This window comes from Cyrtonyx montezumae, unplaced genomic scaffold (assembly GCF_038088225.1).
Source record: "Cyrtonyx montezumae isolate F1298 unplaced genomic scaffold, pur_monq_1.0 scaffold_8, whole genome shotgun sequence".
NCBI lineage: Eukaryota > Metazoa > Chordata > Aves > Galliformes > Odontophoridae > Cyrtonyx > Cyrtonyx montezumae.
The window spans coordinates 75,853,222-75,875,791 of record NW_027072089.1 but is presented as its reverse complement, the minus strand read 5'-3'; the positions used below and the strand labels follow the sequence as shown (position 1 = coordinate 75,875,791).

Genomic DNA, 22,570 nt, shown 5'->3' with positions numbered 1-22,570 from the left:
ATAATTAGATCTAAGATGTAAGATATTAAAGCAGTGTGAAAACTACTGCAACCACTTACTGATTATCTACTGTGAAAACATTACTCTTAAATAAAAATAACTTTGTGAGTTCAAGGGAAGTCTGCATAACAAAACTTCCTTTGTTAATTATCTATACCTAGCAGCCAGAACAAGCAACTACCAAGCAGTTTTAAGTAACTCACCATTTCACTCAGTTAAATTCATTCATAGTATACAGTCTATAACCTGAGTCAGTATGTGCGCAGTTATGTTTTCTTGCTCAAAAACCACACTGATCTTTCTCAGTAGTGTTTTAAGATGGCAGTCCAAAACATCTACTTTTCTTACATGGCTTCTCTCATAAGTCTCCATCTCAGTCTTTTATATATGAAATGGGATATCTAGAAACAGCAAATAGAAATCAGACAACTCCCAGTTATGAAATATGAACTTCTTCATGCGTCAGAGGCATTAGAACCCTGAGAACAATTGTCTACTTTTTTCTGCCTACTCCAATAAGATAATTTCACAATACTTATGTTATCATGACTTATTCTACTTGTAAGTGCTTTGGAATCCATACGTAGTGCCTTTTTACTTCTTTATTTCATTGTCAAGACTAAGATAAATAGTATTTTCCTCAGCTATCATTTATTTTACAACCAAGACAATGGGAATACTTGTTTCACGTGAAAAAAAGAGGTTGAAACACAATTAATCCAGCACTGCTCTGACAGATAGAATTTAGATTGCATTTAACAACAACATAATCACTGCTAAAATGTTAGACACAGGTAAAGGTCTACATCTCCTTTATCTTTATGGAATTGCTTTTTCTTTTTTTCCACCCAGATATTGTAACCACTTTGCTTTATTTAACAAAGATGACAACATTTACATTACAGTGCCTTAGGAGAAGGGACAATAACATCACCAATTACTGCATACCAAAGTTTCGTGGAACTATTCATATGCATGAGGCCTGCCATTCAGTATTTTTTTATGCCTTTAATAAGCTAATATACCTGTGCATTACACATTACACTGCTTCTGCTGTTACTCCGTAGTAATTGAGTATAAGAATTAATGAAATCGGAAGTATGGAATGATAGCAGATTTGTAGATTCCAACTCTTATTTCACTTTATTTCCTAGATTTAGGGTTTGCCACTGTTAACTTGTTTTCAATCTTTTTCACATTATTTCTGCATATGTGAACTCTCAAAGTGAAAAACTTAGCAGCACAACAAACGTAGTTTAAGCAAAAGCTGCTTAATTTACTCTAAGAGTGGAGTTACAGCAGCAGGATGAGTGCAATAAGAAGGTGTTACAAAAAGAATACTCACCCACCTCTGAAGAGCTAGGCTCACAGGAAAAACTCCACAAAGAAGGGATCTCTAACAAAAGACCCTTCTTCAGGGGCAGTCAGCCCTTAAATGAGGTCTAAGAAGGCTGCAACCAGGCTCCAAGCCTTCTGGTTGCACGGGTGAATTGCCTTCACCTGTGCTGCCAGGGGCTGACAGGGTCTTTTTTCCAGGTGCTCAATCAGTGGTTCAGGCCGTGACTCAGCTGTTCCCATACAGGATTCCATCAGCCAAATTTTCGGCACTAACTGAAGATCATAAAAACAGGAGAACTGCCCTCCTTAACACTGTATGTTACCAAAAGAGAAAATAAGATGCTTCAGGACAGTTCTTCAACCCAAATTAGGCACCTAAATCATTCTCTAGGGATTTGTCTCTCTTTGCTTACTTTCAAGGATGGACATAGACTTTGGGGATACAGAGAAGAAGTGTAATATAGACAAATAAAACAGGCTGGTGTTATTTCAGGTATTAGTCCATAAGTCCATTAATTCTGATCCTTTCAGAGAGTTCCAGGGATCTTCAATAGCCATCTGGACAAGCTCCTGGGTGATCTGCTTCAATGGGGCAGGTCATTTGGTGATGACTTCCAGAGTTCTTTTCCAACTTCAGCCATTCAATGAACTAGTTAATAGACACTGGAGCAGGTTAAGACAGTCAAGGGCCACCAGCAGGTACCAGTGACTTTACCAAGAAGCAGTAATCACATAGTAAAGTTGTTTTACGTAACAGAAGGTTGCACGCAATAGACCTCTTATTGTTTAATCTTCTTTATGCCTCATGACTTCTGTAGATACAAATTTATTTTCTGGGTATTTCTCTGCTCTCAGAGAAGTCAGCAGATGGTGAAGATTAACTCCAGTAGTAAAGAGGCATTACTTCTGTCAGGTGAAGTGAGGAAACATTTTTTTCTTTTAGTTTTTATGTGATACATAAGGTATAATAATGTTCTACTATTTCTTTCCCTCCTTCTCAATCCTCTCTCCTATCTTCTTTTTCCACACTTTTTCTATCTCATTATCACCATATTGTGCTTCCTAACAGTGCTGTATTAGTCATTACATTAGTCTATCCATTTGATTTGTTGGCTTTCAAGGCAATCAAGGTAAAATGCTTTCTCAAAATAGAAAATTAGAATACTGAAAATCTTAGTAACTACAAACTACATCACTTTGCAGTGATGTATTTTCTAGCATATGCAGCACATGTCTTACTTTGGAGCTTCTAAGTGCTTTAGCTTAAGAAATCAAAAACAAAGTCCAGCACAAAAAAACAAAAACAAATCAAAACAAAAAAAAAACCTGTATGTGTTTAGAATTACTGTTATGTGCAGTGCATTAGCCAAAGTTTCAACAGTTTGTTATTATGAAACAAAAAACTCTCTATAATAAAGAGATTTGTTGGCAATAAACAAGACAGCAGAAATATTATCAGCAGCATGTTCCTTACATTCCCAGTGAAACAAAGAGGAACTCTGGCTGCTTTCTTTCCTCATACACATTTATTTTTAATTTGTTCAGCAGAGTTTAGAAAGTAGGAAAAAAAAACAATTTACAGAGGTATTTACACTGTTCTTAGACCAAGTCAATGTCTGTATATTGGGTGTATTATCTGAGTCATCACTGAAATACTCTACAACAAAATTAAATAATATTAATGTAGGTTATAAATAGCATTCTGTGGATGGGCCAGAAGCCATGAGATGCTCTAGAGGAACGTGAGGGGTGTGCCTGGACCTTTCAACCACAGCAGTGCGGAAAGATCCTTATGCCAACTTACAGTTTCAATGGCATTTTTGAGAATATTTTTTTTAAAGTACAATGTAAGTTAGGAAAAAAACATTACTCACTGAAATTCATACAAAAAAGAAATCGATTTATTTTTAAAATTTACTTTTCTAAACATACTTAAAGAAATTGGGTGAAAAAATATATTCTATTCTATTCCAGACAAAAAAAATAGTTTTTCTTGCATCAATTTTAAGAATAAGCAAGACAGAAAAAATAAGAATTGCAAAACCATCTAAACAATCCTAAATTGGTAATACTTGAGATGAAGCTGGTCTGGAAAAAGTAGTGCAATTTAAACTCTTGGTCAGATTGGATTCTAGTGCCATCTGCTGAAATAACAGCTAATACACAATTTAAATTCATCTGCTGCATTAGAAAGCAATGCATGAAGAAAGGTCAGAAAGAAGAGTTGTCTGAGTAATCTAAGTGCACATCCAGAGCGCCATAAACCAAACCTAGTAAACTGAGAACCTTCTCTTGAATGATGTCAACCTGCTCTGAAGGGCAATAGTCATCCAGACTTGATCTGTAACAAAGGTTTGAAAAAAGAATGAGAGAGTATAGTTATCATCAACACTTTTTATTTTTATAATGCTTTCTATCTGGGGTCCTGAAGATACTTCCAAACAGTGTTAAGTTCAGCCTTCCAGTCTCTCTTCAGAGCATGTTACTGTGCTTTTGCACAGTGCTTTCAGCAACAGTGATCTGCCAGAAGTTGAATAGAAGGCCTGCAGCTGATTAGTAATATGACCATTCTTCCAGTTCCGCTTTCTTCCAACACATGTTGCCAGTTTGCATTCAAGCAAATGCTTATTTAAAGCATTGGTGGAAACAAAATGGAAAATATGGAAAAACTGAAAAAGTTCAATTGCTGCTAGATAAAACACTAGATAAGAAAACTAAAATAGATAGGAGAACTGAAAAAATAATCTTCACAATTCCTGGCACATAACATTTACCCCTGACAGCTACTGCTAAAAAATGCTGAGCTGACATTTCCACATCTTAGATCTATCAAAACCTACATAAACGATTTGGTATTTCCTAACAAATTTTCCAACGCTGTGGCTGGCACAGGAAATACAACTTTCTTTTATTGCAAGTATTAGACACACTATTGTTCTTGACAAGAACTGTTTCAAGTCAGATACTGGCAGTGCTGCCTGTATTTTAGGGCATACTTTGTGCTCTTCACATGAATAAGTTGCAATAACTTGTCAGTAGATACACTGTGGTCTTCAAATTAAATTCTCTCAGGACCCTGGCCTCAGACTTTGTTTTGTCCTCCCAAATAATTTCCTTGCAGTCCCAGAAGCACAAATTTTACTCTATGAAAATCTTTTATTAAGAGTTTTCTATAATGTATATACCCTTCAGACTACAGATGAAAACTTGTCCCACCTCCATCCAAAATTTCACTGAAAACAGAAACCTTATCTGTAGTGCAACTAATTCTAGACCAAGAGTGAGAAAGCCATAATATTTTACCCCATGCAGGCTTGCCCATGCTCTATCTTAACTGTAGTGAATATGAACCTCAGTGACAGCTACCCTCTGCGCCACACAAGGCTATATTTATATAGTCTGTGATGAAGGTTAAATCATCATATTTTCATTGCTGTTGAAATTTGTACTGGCCACTCTAAAGCCCAGTAAAACTGGACATCAGCACAGAACATTCCCTCAGCAGTACAGGCACTGTCACTGCCTAACGATTCATGCTTCTAAACACCAGTTTTCACTATGCCACAATTTTCTCTTGAAGATAGAATTTCCTTTTAAGATATGTCAACCAATGCTATCGTCATGGAATTGTTTAGTTTTGTAAGCACAGTATGAATGTCTCAGAGTAAAAAAGAACCTTAAGTCTTACCGAGCAATTGTCACAAGCGTGGGCTTAGGCATGTTATTCAGTAGAACCTTGACGGACTGTAAGAGGCCTTCAATCTCCTCTTTTGTGCTAACATGATGGGGAAGTTCAACATAATCACAAGTCAGACCAGCCTGGTGGACCTACATGTAGGTTAAACAAATTTTCAGTTTGACAAATCAGCGATATAGCTTATCTATGTAATAAGTCCCTAAACTACCTCAGCCCAGCAGGTAATTTTTACATCTTCAGGCAGGAAGTCAGTACTTAAATTGGTACTTAAAAATAAACAGATCTTGGTGAAGTGAAACCTTACTTCACAGGAAGCAGCTTGAGACATGAGTCCTGAAAGATCTTATTAATGTTGCATAAATATAGACAAGCAGATTAAAATTTCAGAAGCTTTTAAAGCAGCTTGCCTAAGCAATAATAAATTAAAAAAACAATAACAACAACAAACAAACAAAAACTTCAAATGTTTGAGTCAAGAAGCAAACCTAAAATGAAGCATGTCCTTTTCTCTCCCTGATGAAGCTATACTTTTGGAATTACTTTCTGCTCCTTTACACAGTGACCTACCATTTCATAGTCTGGGCATTCCATTCTGCTTTTCAAACTGTGTACTAGTTGAACAATGGGCTTCAATCTGGAGTTAAAAACACAACCAAAACTTACATTAGCAGTTGGAAACACATATGCAAATTAAAAAAAAAAAAGTAATGTAGAAGTTAACATGTTGCTCGTCCATCATCTTGCACCTGAGAAAAACGAGAACCAGTGTCATGTGTGCTGTTTCACCAGATCTTCCTCAAGAAACCCCTATACTCATACCTATGCCACATATGACTTTGCCCTAAATAGGCAATCCTAGAGAATCTACTGCAACTCAGAAGTAGTGCTAATATGGTAAGAAATGCTTGTGGTCATTGTTACACAGGTCTGGCAATAACTGCTATATTTGACAGGGAAAACAAGCTATCTTCCTAATAGGGGAAAACTTGGGACTTTTGCTCAGTTTCAGATGAAATGTTTTTTTAAAAGCATAGCAGATGCTGCTGAAATGTTATGTGGACACTCTCACACATTCAACATTTCACTAACTTCCATCTATCAACATTCTGGAGCACAAGTATTCCATATACTCCATATTCTCCAGAGTTAATTGCTTTTTTTGAGTTTTGTTTCACAGGGATCGCTCATCTAAGTCACCAAACCTGATCACCTGACCCTCGCCAGAGACAACAGAATTTGCATGAAGCTGTATAAGGCGTATTTTGGAAAGCTTACCATGGCACTGAAGACAACAGACTCCTTCAACTTTTGTTTTGTCTGACTTTTTCCTCTAGAAGCAAAGAAATTATGGTACACTTGCATAGGTTCTATCCAGCTTCCCAACTTTTCTGTCAGCAAAGTGCTGGGTTAGGCAGTTCTCAAACAACTGTTGGCACTGCAGAGCTAAAGGAAGTGGACCGAACACAAAGGTTCCAAGGTATGAGTGTAAGACATGGCTTGTACAGATAAAATATACTGATAAAAACTATTGTATATTTTTCAGAAAACTGATTTGAAATCACATCCTTTTGATTCAGGTTACTAGCCTATAGCATATGCTAACTTTTCACCCAGTGTTACTTTAATAGAAGATATTCTCCAGAGCTACGATTCTGTTTGCGCTACTGACTCTACAAAGACAATCCAGCAGAGGTTAAGTCTGGACATCTCTTTGCAGCACTACTAGAAGTCAGGAATGAAAGCCTCATCTTTGTGCTCCAGAAAGGCTCCCATGAAAGGAGAGGTGGCATGAAAAACCTTACTGGCATTGCTGTATGGGAACTGTTGAATCACGGCCTGAAACACTGATAGATAGCACTGAGTCAGCTGCAGGAGCACAGGTGAAGGCAATGCACTGTGTGACCAGAAGGGGTGGAGTCTGTCTCCACCTCTCCCAGACCCCATTTAAGGGCTGACCACCACAGGGGAAGGATCTCTTGTTGAAGAAATTCCAGGTGAGCCTCAACCATCAGCAACAGGTGAGCCTTTCTTAATTTAGTGGCTGTCTTTATACCACCTGGATAAGCTATACAAAATATACTGTCCACCTTTATTATTTTTTGTGGGTACTATTCTTTCTGGGTACTTACCCTATACACTGATAAGTAGTTTTTTTTTTTTTTTACTGTAGTAGACAGTAGAAAGGGAAAGAAGGTAGCAGAAGTGAGATCCACAGAAAAATCAAAACCTACTCCTACCATTATGGAAAAGAATGGCCTTTCAGGAAAGGAGGCTGTTCTAGTAGTTCTAGCAGAAAAGAATCAACAAAAGGCTTAGTTATCTGAAATGTTGTAATCTCAACTTACTTAAGCTGACCAGGAAGGATTCCAATATGATGATAATAAGGACGAACACTTTACTGCTAACTGTGTCATCAGTTCAGGAGGATTCTTCTCCAAAGGCTATAGGTATAAACCAACAGCAGGATGTTTAAGCCATTTAGAGATCTCCTACCCAGGATATGAAGCCCACTTCTGTAAGGTCTCTTCATCATCATTGTCACAAAAATCTGCAAATGCTGCTTCTAGATCTTCTAGCTGATGGACACGGTTTTCAACACAATCCAGCAAATCCTCCTTTAAATATGCATGTAAAAAACATGTTAGGAAAAAAGAGGTAAGAATGACTTTCCTAGCTAAATCATGGCTTACACTACCAGTCAGGCTTTTAAATGGTTATCTGGTGTAAATTGGGAAAAAAATAAGTAGTTCTTTGCTACAGGACATCTCTCTTTATGATTTGAATAACTACCTGCAGAAATTGGTACCTTAAAACAAACATTAAAACAAAACACATTGAGATTTCCACACTTTAGGTTTACATAAATATTACTAAATCAAATAAATTAAAAAAAAAAAAAAAGCAAAGTGAGTGGGCTGAGGTTTCAATGTTCTTTCAGGCCTGAAAGAATATGGAGTTAATTTAAAATGGTTGTTGTGGTTCTGATCCTGCAAAAGTTTATGAACTTATTTTTAAAAATATTCTAAAGGCACAAAGAGGCTGCCTTCATTAAGTAGGGTTACATATGTGCATGCATACAGTTGTGCATGTAATTTTTCATGTTAAGTTTTAAGGAAAGCTGAGGGTATTAACCATTCCTGAAGTACACCTTGTGATCCTGGGGTATGAGTAAGACATCTTTTTATGCAGCACCAGTAACTAACCTTAAAGATCCAATCTCCACACTACTTTAAAAACAACAGTAACAGAAACAAACACTAGTCTATTTTCTTGGACTATGATATTGTGACAGAAATATAGATCTAATGTACATCTAAATAAATAGGTAAAATACCAACTAGGCGTTTAGTACAACTCTCACTATAAAGGAAGATCAACTAGGGCAAGGAAAGGAAGACCCAGAGTGGGAGGGGGGAGCACAACACCAAAAAATCCTGTTGAACCTTGCAAAGAGACAAAGCAGATGACATGCTGTGTTTTCATTTTTATCTTCTCAATTACCATTTGTTTGCAGAAATTTTTACATTCGTGCTAAATATTTATGTACTTAAATGTTAGCACAAAATGATTTAAAGAATTAGAAAAGAATTACTAAGACACTGCCAATTAGTGTTCAGCATACTGTATAGCTTAATTAAAGACTACTTCGTTAACTGTCTTTCATAGGTTCCTTCTTTATGCTAAGTCATTTTTATTGTGTAAATCAAATTCCTTCATGTATCTCACAAGAAATACCATACCTCTGTTGCATTTCCGTGAGGTTTCTTGAAATTGTACAACTCCTGTAAGAGCTCATATTCTGTCTTTGAAAAAGGAGAAAAAATTAGTTTCTTAAATGGAAATTAAAACCTTCAGAGCAGTCAACCTTTAAAGTTCAACTACTACAAACAGTTGTGATATTGCAGAAGAATTCGTAACTGAAAATTTGTAAAAATTTCATTTAGTTCTATAGTTTTCATAGCAGATTAGCTAGTTCCTAAAAATCATGTTCACATCAAGGAAGCTTCCTAACTGCTCAGCACTCTGGAAAAACTACATATTTATAACACTGCACAAGTTAGCTACTTTTGCTGTGCAGTCCAAGGTATAAACTGAACACAAGCCATAGTCTTGAGCTCAGAGCCATGGCATCAGAGACAACAGCTGCTTGCTCATTAGCTCAGTTGAAGAAAATCAGTTACAGCCTCTCACTAGGAGGAGTTATTACTCTCTGAATAATCAATGCCACCATATCTTCTGGACAGGCAGTCTCTGAAACCATTGTGACCTTCTAAAAGAATGTTATGGGGAGGGGTGGGGAGTACAATCTGACATCTCTCTAATCCTGAAGCAGGCGTTTGGAACATTACCTGTGGAGCCCCAAGCATGACTTTTATGTCTTACACAACATACAGAGGTATGCCATACATCTTTAAGCCTGAATGTGCACTGAATATCTATTTCAGGCCATAGTCCTGCTAGGTTGCTGTACTTGGAAGTACATGTTCCCTTATACTGTCTCTGCCTCAGGTATAAGTATGATTAATTATGATCAGCCAATCCACTAATTTCTCTTAAAAGAGAGTTTATCTACAGATGTCAAGGGCTAGAAAGATAAGTACTCTTTTATGAATGATAAGAGGGCTCTCCATTGTCATACTTACCTTTGTGTACATTTCTTTGAATGGATTCTTAACTGAAAAAAAATCTAAGTCAATGTCTAAAACAAACGCATCCCCATTCTGAAGAACTTGGCAGATATCTTTAGCAACCACTCCTACTGGACATTCATTGTTTCTCAGGGAGCTTGAAGCTGAGCATTCTGGCAACATTTCTGCCCTCTTCAGTGTACTAGTATGTTGTACTTCCTTGTTCTTAACACTTGAGTTATCAAGTTCACCAGGAGCCACTGATGAAGAGGCAGCAGCAGTGTTTGCTGTGTCATCTCTACATAGCTTCAGTCTCTTTGCTGATGCTACTTTGTCACTTTCTTCCTGGCTGTTTGATGCTTCAGTAGGATTGATGAGAATGACATGTAAATTTAAAGGCTTTGGATTTTCTAGCTGATCAGCAGGGACGTAAAGACCATCACTTAAAAAGTAATGATCTGTACCTGTAACCCTACAATAGACAATAACTTACAGTTAATGCACATCTTTGTAAAAAAGCTTTGCAGAAAACATGTGAATAAGTCACTCTAAGAAAAATTGTTTGATAGGTAACAAAAGCAATAAGACTGTGTATACAAAATATTTACTTTAATCTGCAAGTATTTAAATGGGATTTCTTTTCTACTTCAATGCTAAATCAATATTAAAATTTATTCTGGAATTTTGATAGTAGTCCTGTAAGATTTTTAGTGGGTAAGAAAGACTCACGTTATGCACTATTAAGATAATGTGACAATGAATTGCATCTTACATCAATAATTTAATATGATAAAATTAATATTATGGCATCCACAAAGCACTGGATATCTTGACTTCGATCACCTTTTTTCTTTGTGAGGAAAATCCTTATGGCTGCATCTGAGAAACTCTGGAACCCACAAATGTTATTAATCCATAATGCTTTACTACACAGCATTTAAGTGTACTTTACCCTGACATATGAATCCTTATTCTAAGTGTGAAGAGAGCAGGTAACAAGGATGAGTAGCTACATATCCATAGAAACCACTTAATTTAAAAACAACAACCCAAAACCTAGACTGCACTTATAGCAAAAAATGTAAATAATTCTATTTTCAAGCTATATCTCAACACATCAATCCTCAAGTGCCATAAGTTCAGATTAAAGAAATAATGTTAAGAGGAAATGTGATCTTGCCTCTATCAATTACAGAGTATCAACATCTATCAGCCACAGAGAAATGATTTCAGAAGCAGCAGGAACTTGAAGTTTAGTTCCCCAGTGTTGATTGTCCTGAGGGACCTATGAGCAACCCAGAAGAATAGCCTACTATAATTGCTTTACATTCTACTAAGATAAAGAAAAGATCTTGCATTTGGGACAAAATCCAACAATGCCAGCTTGGCATAGACCAGCAGGATGCTACACAAGAGGAATGGTCAGTCAAAGCTTAAAGCAAGGTGACTACAACAAACCCATATGCCCCTACAATGATTCAGACTAATAACAAAATTTCATTGTACTAGCAAAATCACAGTCACAAAGAGCTTTCACCCTGTAGTCAGCACCAGCAAGGTCACATTGGGCATAATCCTCCAAGGTCTGGGTGCCTGAACGTGAGAGGTATCATCAACAAACTGAGAGAATGGCTAAGGTTAGAGGGCTGGATGGAGCATGTGACAAGGGGAAGCTGAGAAAGTGGGCTTGTTTCACCTTGATAAGGGATATTTGAGGAGGATCTAAGTGCTGCTCTGTTACTCCAATCCTTTAAAAAACTGTTTTCTCAGATTTTCACTTTCTAGATGAGAATTAATTGAAAATTTGGCTGAATGCAATGAAGTGTGACTAGCTTAAAAAAGCTATTAAAAAAAGAGAGAGAGAAACTAAGGCACAACTTGAACTGTACCTCTTAAAACAAGCAGTCACATGACATCCCAAAACATTCACAAATACAAACTGAATTTTCCCTGAGAAAAGAAAATGTATCACTATAGTTTTTCAAGAGTACAAAATACATGGCATGTATCCTTTATATTACCAGCAGTGGATAGCAAACAATTTACCTGATTGTAGTAGTTGATGTGTCTTTCCCAACTAAAAAATTGTGTTTTCCCTCTGAGATCTGCTGAGCCCACGGTGGGTGAAGCCACACAACTTGAGAAATATGGCCAGCATAAACAGCAGGCATAATCCAGTTCTCAATACTCAGCTCACTGTAATGATGAGAGAAAGACTGGCAATAACACTTTACCAGCAAGTAAAACATTGTCAAGAACAGCACTAACAGCTTCCACATCTTGAAAGTACCCCGTGCAAGTCATCTGAAGTTAATATTCTGTGTACGAGTCATATCACCAAAGAAAAGAAAAAGGACTGAAATCTTGATTCATAAGAAGAACTAGAAATGTCTACAATAAAATTTTAAAATAATAATAGGATTATGAAGTCCAGTCAGCTTCATTCTTAGTACAGTACTTAATAAAGCTGTACTAAGTTATAAAAAAAAAGTTATAACTGCACAGACTTCTTGTCTTTCTCTCTGAATATATCTGAGAGAGTAAAAGTACGAGGTGCATCATGAACTCCATTCCACATAATTGACCTCAAAGGAGTATTTTAACATATGCTGCTCTAAGTAGACTTCAAACATAGCCTCAGTAGTGGATGTGAGTCAATCAGCACAAGATAACAGAATAACATCTGTCCTCATTATTCTATTTCTGCATGTATGTGATGCAGCCCACAAGGCTTCTCCTTTATCCAGCAAAGAAAACTAAACATGGACCATGTGGGCAGGGTGACGCAATTGCCAACATACCAATTATCTCCTCTCGTCACTGCTGCATACCAGTGTAACACAGGAACAATCAATATTTATTTTAGAACAGGAAATAATAGACAAAAACAGATACCCTGTGTCTTGATGCCTACTTAAGAAGATAGGGATCAACATTGGTCTTAATTATCATACTCAGCTTCAGAGACACATCGTATCAACATAAGAGATGTTATTTTAATCTCAACTTGTCACCATTAAAAGAGAAAAGCTGTTCTAAAACCTCCAGCTCATTAAAAAGCATCCACCTGGAGTGCTATCCTGTCACTCAGAGGAACTGTTCAGTCTGATAATGTGAACTAAAAGTAGATAAGTCTTACATCTTCTTAATATGCAACATTAACATTTGACCATATTAATAAAAGAAACATAACTTCTTCTGCTAACTAAAGCTATGAAGTTTTAAACAACAACAAAAAAAGAAAGAAAATACAACTTGAGGCTGATTTATACCTGTTGCTCACATTTCACACAGCTGTATCAATATTCAACATAAACCAAACATAGCAAGAAGTGGACAATATATCCTGATGCAGTACATAGGACTTACCTAAAAAGTGCTTCTTTGTCAAACACAGTGTCTGCAGGCATATTCACAGGAATAAGGAGGTCTGGGTGGGAATCAAGGTGAACAAAGCTGATGTTACTGGCAGGCAGATGCTTTGAACCAATGGCACGATAGATGAAAGGCAGCACCTAAAAGAGCATAAACAAAATTTCCACTGTAACCAATGAGATCATGAACATGATGGATGTAAGAGCAGAAACACCAGTCCCACTCACACTCCTTTCAAATTTGGGTTATATGTTGGAACAGGAAGGAGGAGACAGCAAACAACACAGAGGGGCAACAATTTTAGTTCATGACACACAATCACTGAGCCATGGAGCTCCTCACAAATGAAGCTGCCAGAGGATTATGCTTCTACCCCCTTTCTTTCTTTATAAGGCACTGAGTTTTACAGAATCATAGAATTGTAGGGGTGGGAAGGGACCTCTAGAGATCATCAAGTCCAACCCCCAAGATGTCTGCAGCAACTCTTCTCATGAATCATTCAGCTCCATGACTAGGGGCTTGCTGTTGTTGGGTTTTATCACAGTCATAGAATGGGTTGGGTTGGATGGGATCTCAAAACTCACACAGTTCCAACCCCTGCCATGGGAATGGCTGCCAACAGCCCCATGTTGTGTACCTTCAGGGATGGGGCACCACAGCTTCTGTGGGCAGCTGTGCCGGTGCCTCACCGCCCTCTGAGAGAAGAAAACTGAGTTACAGTTAATTTAACACATCCACCTTGAAAAAAGGGGTTTAACTCCTGATACCTACATGACCTGAATGGATGTACTTTTCCCACTACCTAACCTCAACCTCTGATGGAGGTCTTCACTCAACACTGTGAAAAACAGGAGATGAGCCAACTCATCAATATACAGCACAGCGAATAACGGCTGTGCAGTGATGACAGGTGGCAAAAGGTGACTGTGATACATGGTATGTGTCAGACTGAGCTGCAGCAGGTGGAGCTTCCCTTCATTGCAGGGCAGCATCTATCCCCAGCAGTCAGAACAAACTCTGCAAATCATGGCCCTTCTGCAGAATCGCAGAATGGCCCGGGTTGGAAGGGACCTCAAGGATCATGAATGTCCAACTCCTCTGTCACAGGCAGGGCCACCAACCTCCCCTTTTAATACTAGACCAGGCTGCCTAGGGCCCCATCCAGTCCAGCCTTGAACACCCCTAGGAACGGGGTATGTACAACCCCTCCGGGCAGCCTGTTCCACCACCTCATAACTCTCATCGTAAAGAACTTTCCCACTGATATCCAACCTAAATCTTCCCTCCCTCAACTTAAAACCACTTCCCCTTGTCCTGCTGTTATGCAGGCTTTCAAAGAGTTGACTCCCCTCCCGTTTACAAGCTCCCTGTAGGTACTGAAAGGCTACAATGATGTCACCCCGCAGCCTTCTCCAGGCTGAACAAGCCCAGCTCCCTCAGCCTGTCTTCATAGGGGAGGTGCTCCCTCTGATCACTCTGATCATACCCGTGGCTCTTCTCTGGACCCTCCCCAACACGAAAACAAAAAAGCGAGCTGACTGCACTACCACCACCACCACCGCCGCCCCCTTCCCCACGCAGGCCCGGCGCTCCGGAGCCACTCACGTCCTGGTGGTCCTCCACCACCCACACCGGCAGTGCCGGGTACGTCCGCAGCCCGCCCCCGCGGGGCCGGGGCCCGCCGGCAGCCGCCGCGCCGCTCATGCCGGACGGGGCGGCGCTTCCCGCTCACAGCGCCCGCCCTGCGCTTTCCTCTTCCGGAGCAGCAGGGTGGAAGTGGCCGCGGCAGCGGGGCGGTAGGATGGATGGGTTGTGAGCTGGGTGGCCTCAAGGTGGCCAGGCGGGAGCTTGGCCAGAGGGTTTTGTTCCGTTTTCTGGGTGCTAGGTTGCTCCGCTGTCTGTGAGCCTGGGGAAGGGGGCGGCTGTGCGTTCGTGTGGCTTTAAACTGAAAGAGGAAAGATTTAGGTTAGGTCTTAAAGAAATTCTTTGCTTTTAGGGTGGTGAGGTGCTGGCGCAGCTGCACAGAGAAGCTGTGGGTGCTCCATCCCTGGAGGTGCTCAAGGCCAGGTCGGTTGGGGCCCTGGGCAGCATGAGCTGCTGGCGGCAGCCCTGCCTGCAGCAGAGGGGCTGAAATTAGATGATCTCGGAGGACCCTTCCGACCCAAACCATTCTATGATCTTTTAGGAAAACCAGACTTGACTTATGTGAGTACTTAACTGATTAACCTAACTCATTTTCTCTGTTTCAAGCAAGACATCGACAATGTTTTCTTAACGTCACTTTATTTATTTATTTATTTATTTATTTTCCTGCCTAGGTTTCAAATGTGTTTTAATTAAAATTCATTCTGTAACTTTCATGAAGCACAGTGTTTTTCATTTATCCATTAATGCAATGCTTTATATGCACGTGTAGTTTTTGAACAAGACTCCAGCCTGCTTGAAGCAGTGATAAGCAGTGGTAAGGTAAGAGGGCCAAATGAGGAAGTTTGGAAACTGTTTATTTCAGTGAAATTAGAGTAACCACAGTCTATGCTGAATTTTTTTGTGACCTTTTAGATTCTCATCCTGCAAAAAGACATTTGCCTAATTTAAAGTATTGTGAAACATCTGTTGAATTTGGCCTTGTGGTTAATTGGGGTATAAATCATGAATGTGAGTTGCTGTTTAGCTCATTTAAAATGTGTATGGTTTCTAGGACCAGGTGACTTGTGATGAGTTGTCAGAAATGTCTTCCTACCTGAACTGTTCAATAGAGTGCTAGAAGGATCTCGTTTTAGGACCTGAGTGAATGTTGAAGGTGCTAACATGGTTGCTTTCTATGGTGGTACAGGGTATCTGAAGGCTTTATGTTGATGCATCTAGTACATATTAGTGGAGCTGTTTGCATCCGTAGCCAGTCCTTTCAGTCATCTGTTAAAATTAACTTTGTCTTAAATGGTCCGTGTTGGAGTTCTGGATTAATGACTACTGGTAGACTACTGTAGTGAATTAAAAGAATTAAAGAAATAAATCAAAGGGCCATAATGATCTGAGGAATGCACAGCTCCCACTGAAAGGCTGGCCATCTTCCACTGCTTCTATTAAAAAAAATGACAGAAACTTATTTCAGTATTTAGTTATTACAAAAGTATTGAATGATTCCTACTAAGGTTTATCGACTCTGGACTTTTATATTTTCCTCATTAAAGGTGAGCCATGTCTTTCCATTCTGGACGAGGATGTCCCCGTGGGCAGGGGGGACCAGGAGCAAGAACGTCAGCACAGACTTATCGCCCTCAGAACCTGCGGCAGCTTCACCCCCAGCAGCCCTCTGTACAGTACCAGTATGACCAGCAAGCCACACCTCCAGCTACCTATTCAAACCCTTCAGCCACCAGTTACATGCCTCCCAGGCCAGACTTTGTTCCATATCCCCCACCAGTCCCCCCTTCCACGCAGAATCCCATCAGCCAGTGTCCCATGAGGCCACCATTTTCAAACCATCAGATGAGGCAGAGCTTTCCAGTGCCTCCATGCTTCCCTCCTGCTCCTCCGCCAGTGCCAACCCCTAGCAATGCTCCTGTGCCAGCAACTCCTACTGGGCAGAGCACCTTTCCGTACATGATGCCTCCTCCCACAGTACCCCATCCTCCGCCACCACCAGTCATACCACAGCAAGTCAGCTACCAGCCTGTGTACTCCACAGGGTATTCCCAGCAGTCGTTCCCACCACCTAACTTCAACAGCTATCAGCACAACTCTGGCTCCTTTCAGAGCAGCACAAGCACTAGCAGCAGCAGCAGCAGCCATTTTCGGCACGCGGGTCAGTACCAGGGAGAAAAGTCACAAAGTGATCGACGGTCTCCGGAGAGGAGCAAGCACTATGATGAGCACAGGCATCGTGAGCACAGTCACATCCACGGTGACAGGCATCGCTCTAATACCCACGGGGATCGTCGAGATCGAGGCCGCAGTCCAGACAGGAGGAGGCAGGAAAGCAGTCGGCACCGGACGGAGTATGACAGAGGAAGAATGTCGCCTCATCATAGGAGTTATGAGCGAAGCAGGTAACCAGATACTTTCTGCTTGCAGTAAGAGAGCTGTGATCATTTTGTGTGGTATTTGAATATACGTGCTTTGCTCCCTCTTGCTTTTCCTTCTATTGTGGGACATAGCCAGTGCTCAGCTCTGATGGAAAGAGCTGCTCTTCCACTGTCTTTCAGATGCGTTCTTTTTGCTCCCCCTTTTCAGACTTGTCCACTTTGTCCTTTAAAACAGAATGGGTTGCTGAGCAGTGCCGTGGGACTTACCATACCAGTTTGTTTATGTGGTTTGACTCAGGTAGATGGGTGCAGACTGCTCATTTTGGGATGTTTTTTTGAAGTTTCTGTCCCTTTGATTTATAGATAGCTCCTAGCTGTCAGCCTGATTCTGACCTTACATAGTTTGCTATTCCAGAGCAAACCATCCATACATTTGCTCTCTTGCTCACTCTTTTTATCTAATGATCTAGGTGAGAATTCACAGAGATACTTGAAAGTAGAGCACCTGGAACCCATTCTAATCTTAGAAGATCTGGTATTTTCATGTCTAACAGGAATTTATACTTAGTATCTGTCATAATTAAACTACTTGGATTTTGAAATGTGGAAATTTAATTACAGAACAGCTGTATTAAAACACACACACACAAAAGCAGCAACAGCAAACAAACGGAGAAAAAATAAAAACCAAAATACCCAAGTTTAGTAAAAGTAGTTTGGTTTGGTTGATCTTAATCTACTTTCCAAAAAAAGTTTTCTGTATGATGAGCCTTTGGAATTTTCAGTGTTTTATAGATGACCCAGATGTTTGCCACAATTCCACAATTTACAGTTTGGATTGAAAAAATCAGTTTTAAGTTTTCAAACTATGTATTTCCAGCAGCTTCCTTCTCAGTTTGGCCTGTTACTGATTGAAGGCCACAGTTTGTAGACCTAGTCTACAATGTATCTGCTTATTGTAAAGACTGTTCTTTCCCTGCCTCTATGTCTTTTTGCACAGCATCCATCTCTCAAGCAAATCAGAGGGCAGTAGGACATACAGTAAATCTACACTTGAGGAACAATGAGTAGATGTAGGGAAAAAAAGTAGATAAATTATATGAACTTTGTGCTCTGTAAAATCGCATGTTATTTTGTGCGTATGCATGTGGAAACATACATATATTCATAAATAATCTTGATTCGTCATTACATTAGCCCACAAAAATACCTGAGGTGTATGTATTTATGATTCCTTATATATCAGCAAATTCTTTTATTAGGAAGTGTGACAGTTGCACATATGATTGTAGACTAACAGATTGTTGGCTATTAGTCTGGAAACCTGCCTGTGTGTGGTCTTTGGTACTTAATGTACCCATTAATTCCTGCTAACTTAAAGCTCTTCTACTCCAGAAATGTGCTTGAGTAAAGTTCTTTATGTTATATGCAAGTTGAGTCTTGTAGGAGAGATTCATGTTTTTGGCTTGGTGCAGGCTTTGTGTCTGTAGTGTGTGTGTGCCTGAGGTGGCTGTTAGGAGAAAAGGGCTTGAGTTACTGCTGTACTTCCAAGTTCTCTGTGGAATAGGATTTTGTTCCATGCCTTGAGGCATGAAGAATGCTTAAAGGTGTAGTAATCTTACCCTTCACTGTTTGTAACAGAAGAACAAGAGGAACGACAGTAAGTCCTGTGGTCAATGTCTCAAAGATACCTCTGTGTTGTATGAATTTAAACAGAGTTGAGATTGATGACTTCATTAATTGACATGTCATTCTGAATAACATGGTCTCAGTTTGCTTCTGTATCCCTTACAGGTGTGGAATGTATTAAAGTGGCAGATTTCTCATTTAATTTGTTTTTGAACTTTTCAAGGGAGCGTGAGAGGGACAGGCATAGGCACCGTGACAGTAGAAGATCACCATCACCAGACAGGTCCTACAAAAAAGATTATAAAAGAACAGGAAGGTAAGGAGGACACATTTGGTCTCCCTTGTTTTTATAAGGCTAGATTTATAACCATCTTCACATACTTGCAAATGTAATGGTTATATCAAAGCTTTGTAGAATTAGAAGCAAGATCACTCTCTGGGGGCTCTACTGCATACCATACTCTCTCTTAGATCTGCTCCAAGTCTGTAAAGTACCAAATTTGCTTAGAGTCATTTCATGTTTAGATCATTATTTAGGAGCTTTTCTTGTATTGATGCCCCTTTCCTTTTAAATCTTGGATAGTTGAATTCACTGTGAAATTCAGGGAGTTCAGGTGCAAGCAACGCACCTGAGTGACTGGAAGGGGTGGAGCCAGAATCCACCCCTTCCCAGACCTCATCTAAGGGTTGGCAGCAGAGGTAAGGGTATCTCACTGGAGAACCCTGTGTTGCTGAGACCTTCTGAGGGTAAGCAGTTTTTTTTCCTTTGTTTCTGTGTCTGTGGCTGCTGCACTGAGCATATCCTCACTTGCTGAAGCCTAGGACTTTGCTACTCTGTTATCATTGCTGTGCTTTCCATTGCATTATAGTATTACAGATTTTTGGGGAAAAAATTAAAAACAGCTCATCTAGGATTTAAGTAAAAATTTTAATCTAAAATAGCATTTTTCCCATTCTATTTCTTGAATAAGGTTTTAAATATGGAAGCACTTGCAATTTTTAACTTTTCTTATAATAGGTTTAAGCTCGAAGTATTTGTTACAGCAGAAAGTTAAGAGCTAGGAAGGGCTATTAGACTTTGATGTAATTCATATGGGAGAATGATATGCTTATTGGAAGCTACCTGGTTGTCTTTATAATGAAAAACCAATTGGTTTTATTTACTTTCTCCTGCTAAGCCGCTCTCCAAGCAGAGAAAGGAAGAGACCACGGTGGGAAGAGGAAAGAGAAAGGTGGTCTGAGAGCCAGAGCACCAACAAAGAAAAAAATTATACTAGTATCAAAGACAAAGAGTCAGAGGAGAATGCATCTGAAAAAAATGAAGATGAAGATGATGAATTACTTAAACCTGTCTGGGTTCGCTGTACCCATTCTGAAAGCTATTATTCAAATGACCCCATGGATCAAGTGGTATGTTCATGAGAACTCTGAAATTACTGTATGCTGTCCTTTTTTGAGTATTTGATTGCTCAGTTCATGTGAACATTTCAGCTGAATTGTTTTGTGTCATTTAGCGTTGAATCCTTCTCCCACCCAGCTCAGACTTTAACAACAGAAAAGACCTTATAGATCTATTCTCTATTTTCATCTATTTCTTTTACCTATTTTCATTTGGATGAAATATATGCCTGTATTTGTTAAAAACTGACAGAATTGCCTTATCTTCCTCTATATAAAACTTTGTCAGCACTTAGAAAGAGGGCATTTTTTTTTTGTTATTGTTATTTTTATTTGCCAGTAAGGGTTGCTAGGAGGGCATGAGAGTAGTGTTTGAGTGAGGAAGTTTATTTTTTGAGAATTATGTGGAGGGTGAAATCACTAATTCAAAGTAGAAAACAAAATGGGCCAAGTTTTGTGTTTCTGGGGCATTATAAGATTCTTGTGAACAGTAAGATATTTGGCAGAAGGTCTTCTGTTTCTTCTAAATCTGAGCTGTTAGATATTGATACTGAGCTTTATTAAATATATTTAGTCACAGTTCAGTTTGGCTTGGCCAACAAGTGAAATTCTTTGTTCATTTACTTCATGGAGCAATGTAATTATACACTAAAGCTTTATAAAAGTATTTTTGTATTTCCTTTAACCTATAACACTGAGATCTCTCTTTTTACCTATGCTTTTCATTGTGAAACACTTATACATATTGTTCCCTTGTGCCAGCACTGCCTTTGCTTTTTTTCCCCTTTTTTTTAATTAATAGGGGGACTCAACTGTGGTAGGAACAAGCAAGCTCCGAGATCTGTATGAAAAGTTTGAAGAGGAACTAGGAAAACGACAGGCAAAGGCCAAAGCAGCAAGGCCACCGTGGGAGCCACCGAAGACCAAGCTGGATGAGGATCTCGGTATGTGGAGATGATGGCAAGACTTTGAAATGGAGCAACCTGTAGACAACCTGTTTTTTTGAAAGTTGTGTGTTTTTAGTGATATCATTGGGCTGATACCTGCTTACTATTGTGATTCCATGGAGTTTTAAATTTGACTGAAGTAGAGCTAGATGCTATATCTAGAAAGCTTATGGGAAGAAGTATTAATTTGCAATAGAGTTTATCTGCATTATCATAGTTCCCACGTGGCTCTTTTGCAGTGAGATGAATCTGCTAACTGTATGAGTTATTGGGGAAATACTGATTGAAACAGCAGGGTGTACTTTTTGATAACAATCTGAAGTCACTGAAAGCTATTTTCTGATTTTGTTTACTGGAAATTGTTTAATTCTTACTGTATTTCCAGCATTTCAGCATTACGTAGTATACTTTTTTTGCTATGAAAATAAGTTGTGTTCAAGAAATTCCTAGGCATATCGCATTGACTTAGAAAGCAAGGCAAATGTGATATTTAAGTGATACTTCATATTTGGTCTTTGAGCTGCTTAGACTCTCAGATCTGAGCTTAGTAACTCTCACAGTCAAATACCTAGAATTCTAGAGTTGAAATAGGGATGTATATAATGACACCAGCGGTTACATGCTGGCAGTTTAAAATGATAAGATGAAAGGACAAGAAAAACCAATAAGATTCCTACTTTATTTAAGCTGTGTAGAGAAAACACATACTTTTCTGAGTAGCAGATTTGCATGTTTGTATTCACTCAGGAATTACTAGTGAGGTTTACTGCGTATTTAGAAATAATGTTTTCATGTACGTGATTGATAGACAACATGACTGCGTTCAGCTTACCTGTCTAAGCTTCATTTGGACCTCCACAGAAAGCATTTTTTCTCTGCTGTGGGGTAAAAAAGATGAGGACAAGAGCAACATTAGCTGTTTTCCTTTTTCTATAGCTTTGTATCTTCACTGTACCTTCTGCCTGTGGCACTATGCCTGTGCCACAACTGTGCTTCTGCTGGGGCTAACATAATCTTACTATGTACCTGGCCAAATGCCTCTGTTGTGGATTTCATTAGCAGTAGTTGTGTATTTTAGTGAGATAGTAATGTGCTCCAAGATCATTTTTGATTGTGAAAGGATAATTTTCATACATGAAATTCAAAGTTATGTACTAGTCTTTCAGGACTCCATTTTACTCTTGCTATTCCCACGCTTTTTTGTGCTTTAACAAGTTGTATGAGTCTAACTTTAAAAATTTATCTGATAAACATAATGTCAAGTGTTGGCATATATTTGTGTGGGTATGCATAAATGGATGTTCAGAAAAAACTTAGTTGGAATTGAACACACATGACCTATATAAACCATATGTCCCAAGGACCAGCAGCTGATACTGAATTAGGAACTATGTATGAATACATCTTAATTATTCTTTTTTCCAAATAAAATAAAAAAGAGAGGACATCACTAGCTAAGGGTAGGGAGCAGGCTGTCCCCCTGTGCCTTAAGACACAGGTGAGGAGGAAGATCACTGCAGGTAAACAGGGAGC

General features: G+C 39.2%; 2 protein-coding genes across 3 annotated transcripts in view; one reads left to right on the top strand and one right to left on the bottom strand.

Moving 5' to 3' along the window:
• Positions 1-3,391: 3,391 nt before the first annotated feature.
• On the bottom strand, positions 3,392-14,742 carry CUNH5orf22 (chromosome unknown C5orf22 homolog). 2 transcript variants are annotated; one of them, XM_065752652.1, is made up of 9 exons: positions 14,644-14,742; positions 13,033-13,178; positions 11,710-11,859; positions 9,679-10,135; positions 8,776-8,838; positions 7,529-7,650; positions 5,603-5,669; positions 5,027-5,166; positions 3,392-3,679 (listed from the first exon to the last, which is right to left on the bottom strand). In XM_065752652.1, exons 1-9 carry the CDS (start codon positions 14,740-14,742, stop codon positions 3,550-3,552), a joined length of 1,374 nt encoding a protein of 457 aa, XP_065608724.1. In that variant the 3' UTR covers positions 3,392-3,549. The 2 variants fall into 2 exon arrangements, with proteins under 2 accessions (XP_065608724.1, XP_065608725.1); XM_065752653.1 differs by having other exon boundaries at positions 14,589-14,662.
• A 407-nt stretch (positions 14,743-15,149) lies between these two features.
• Positions 15,150-22,570, top strand: part of DROSHA (drosha ribonuclease III) — a 63,945-nt gene continuing 56,524 nt past the window's right edge. Inside the window, exons 1-5 of the mRNA XM_065752957.1 lie at positions 15,150-15,243; positions 16,230-17,087; positions 18,916-19,008; positions 19,871-20,102; positions 20,893-21,034. Coding sequence (XP_065609029.1) covers positions 16,237-17,087; positions 18,916-19,008; positions 19,871-20,102; positions 20,893-21,034 — 1,318 coding nt within the window. The 5' untranslated portion in view covers positions 15,150-15,243; positions 16,230-16,236. The remainder of the gene's footprint in view (positions 15,244-16,229; positions 17,088-18,915; positions 19,009-19,870; positions 20,103-20,892; positions 21,035-22,570) is intronic.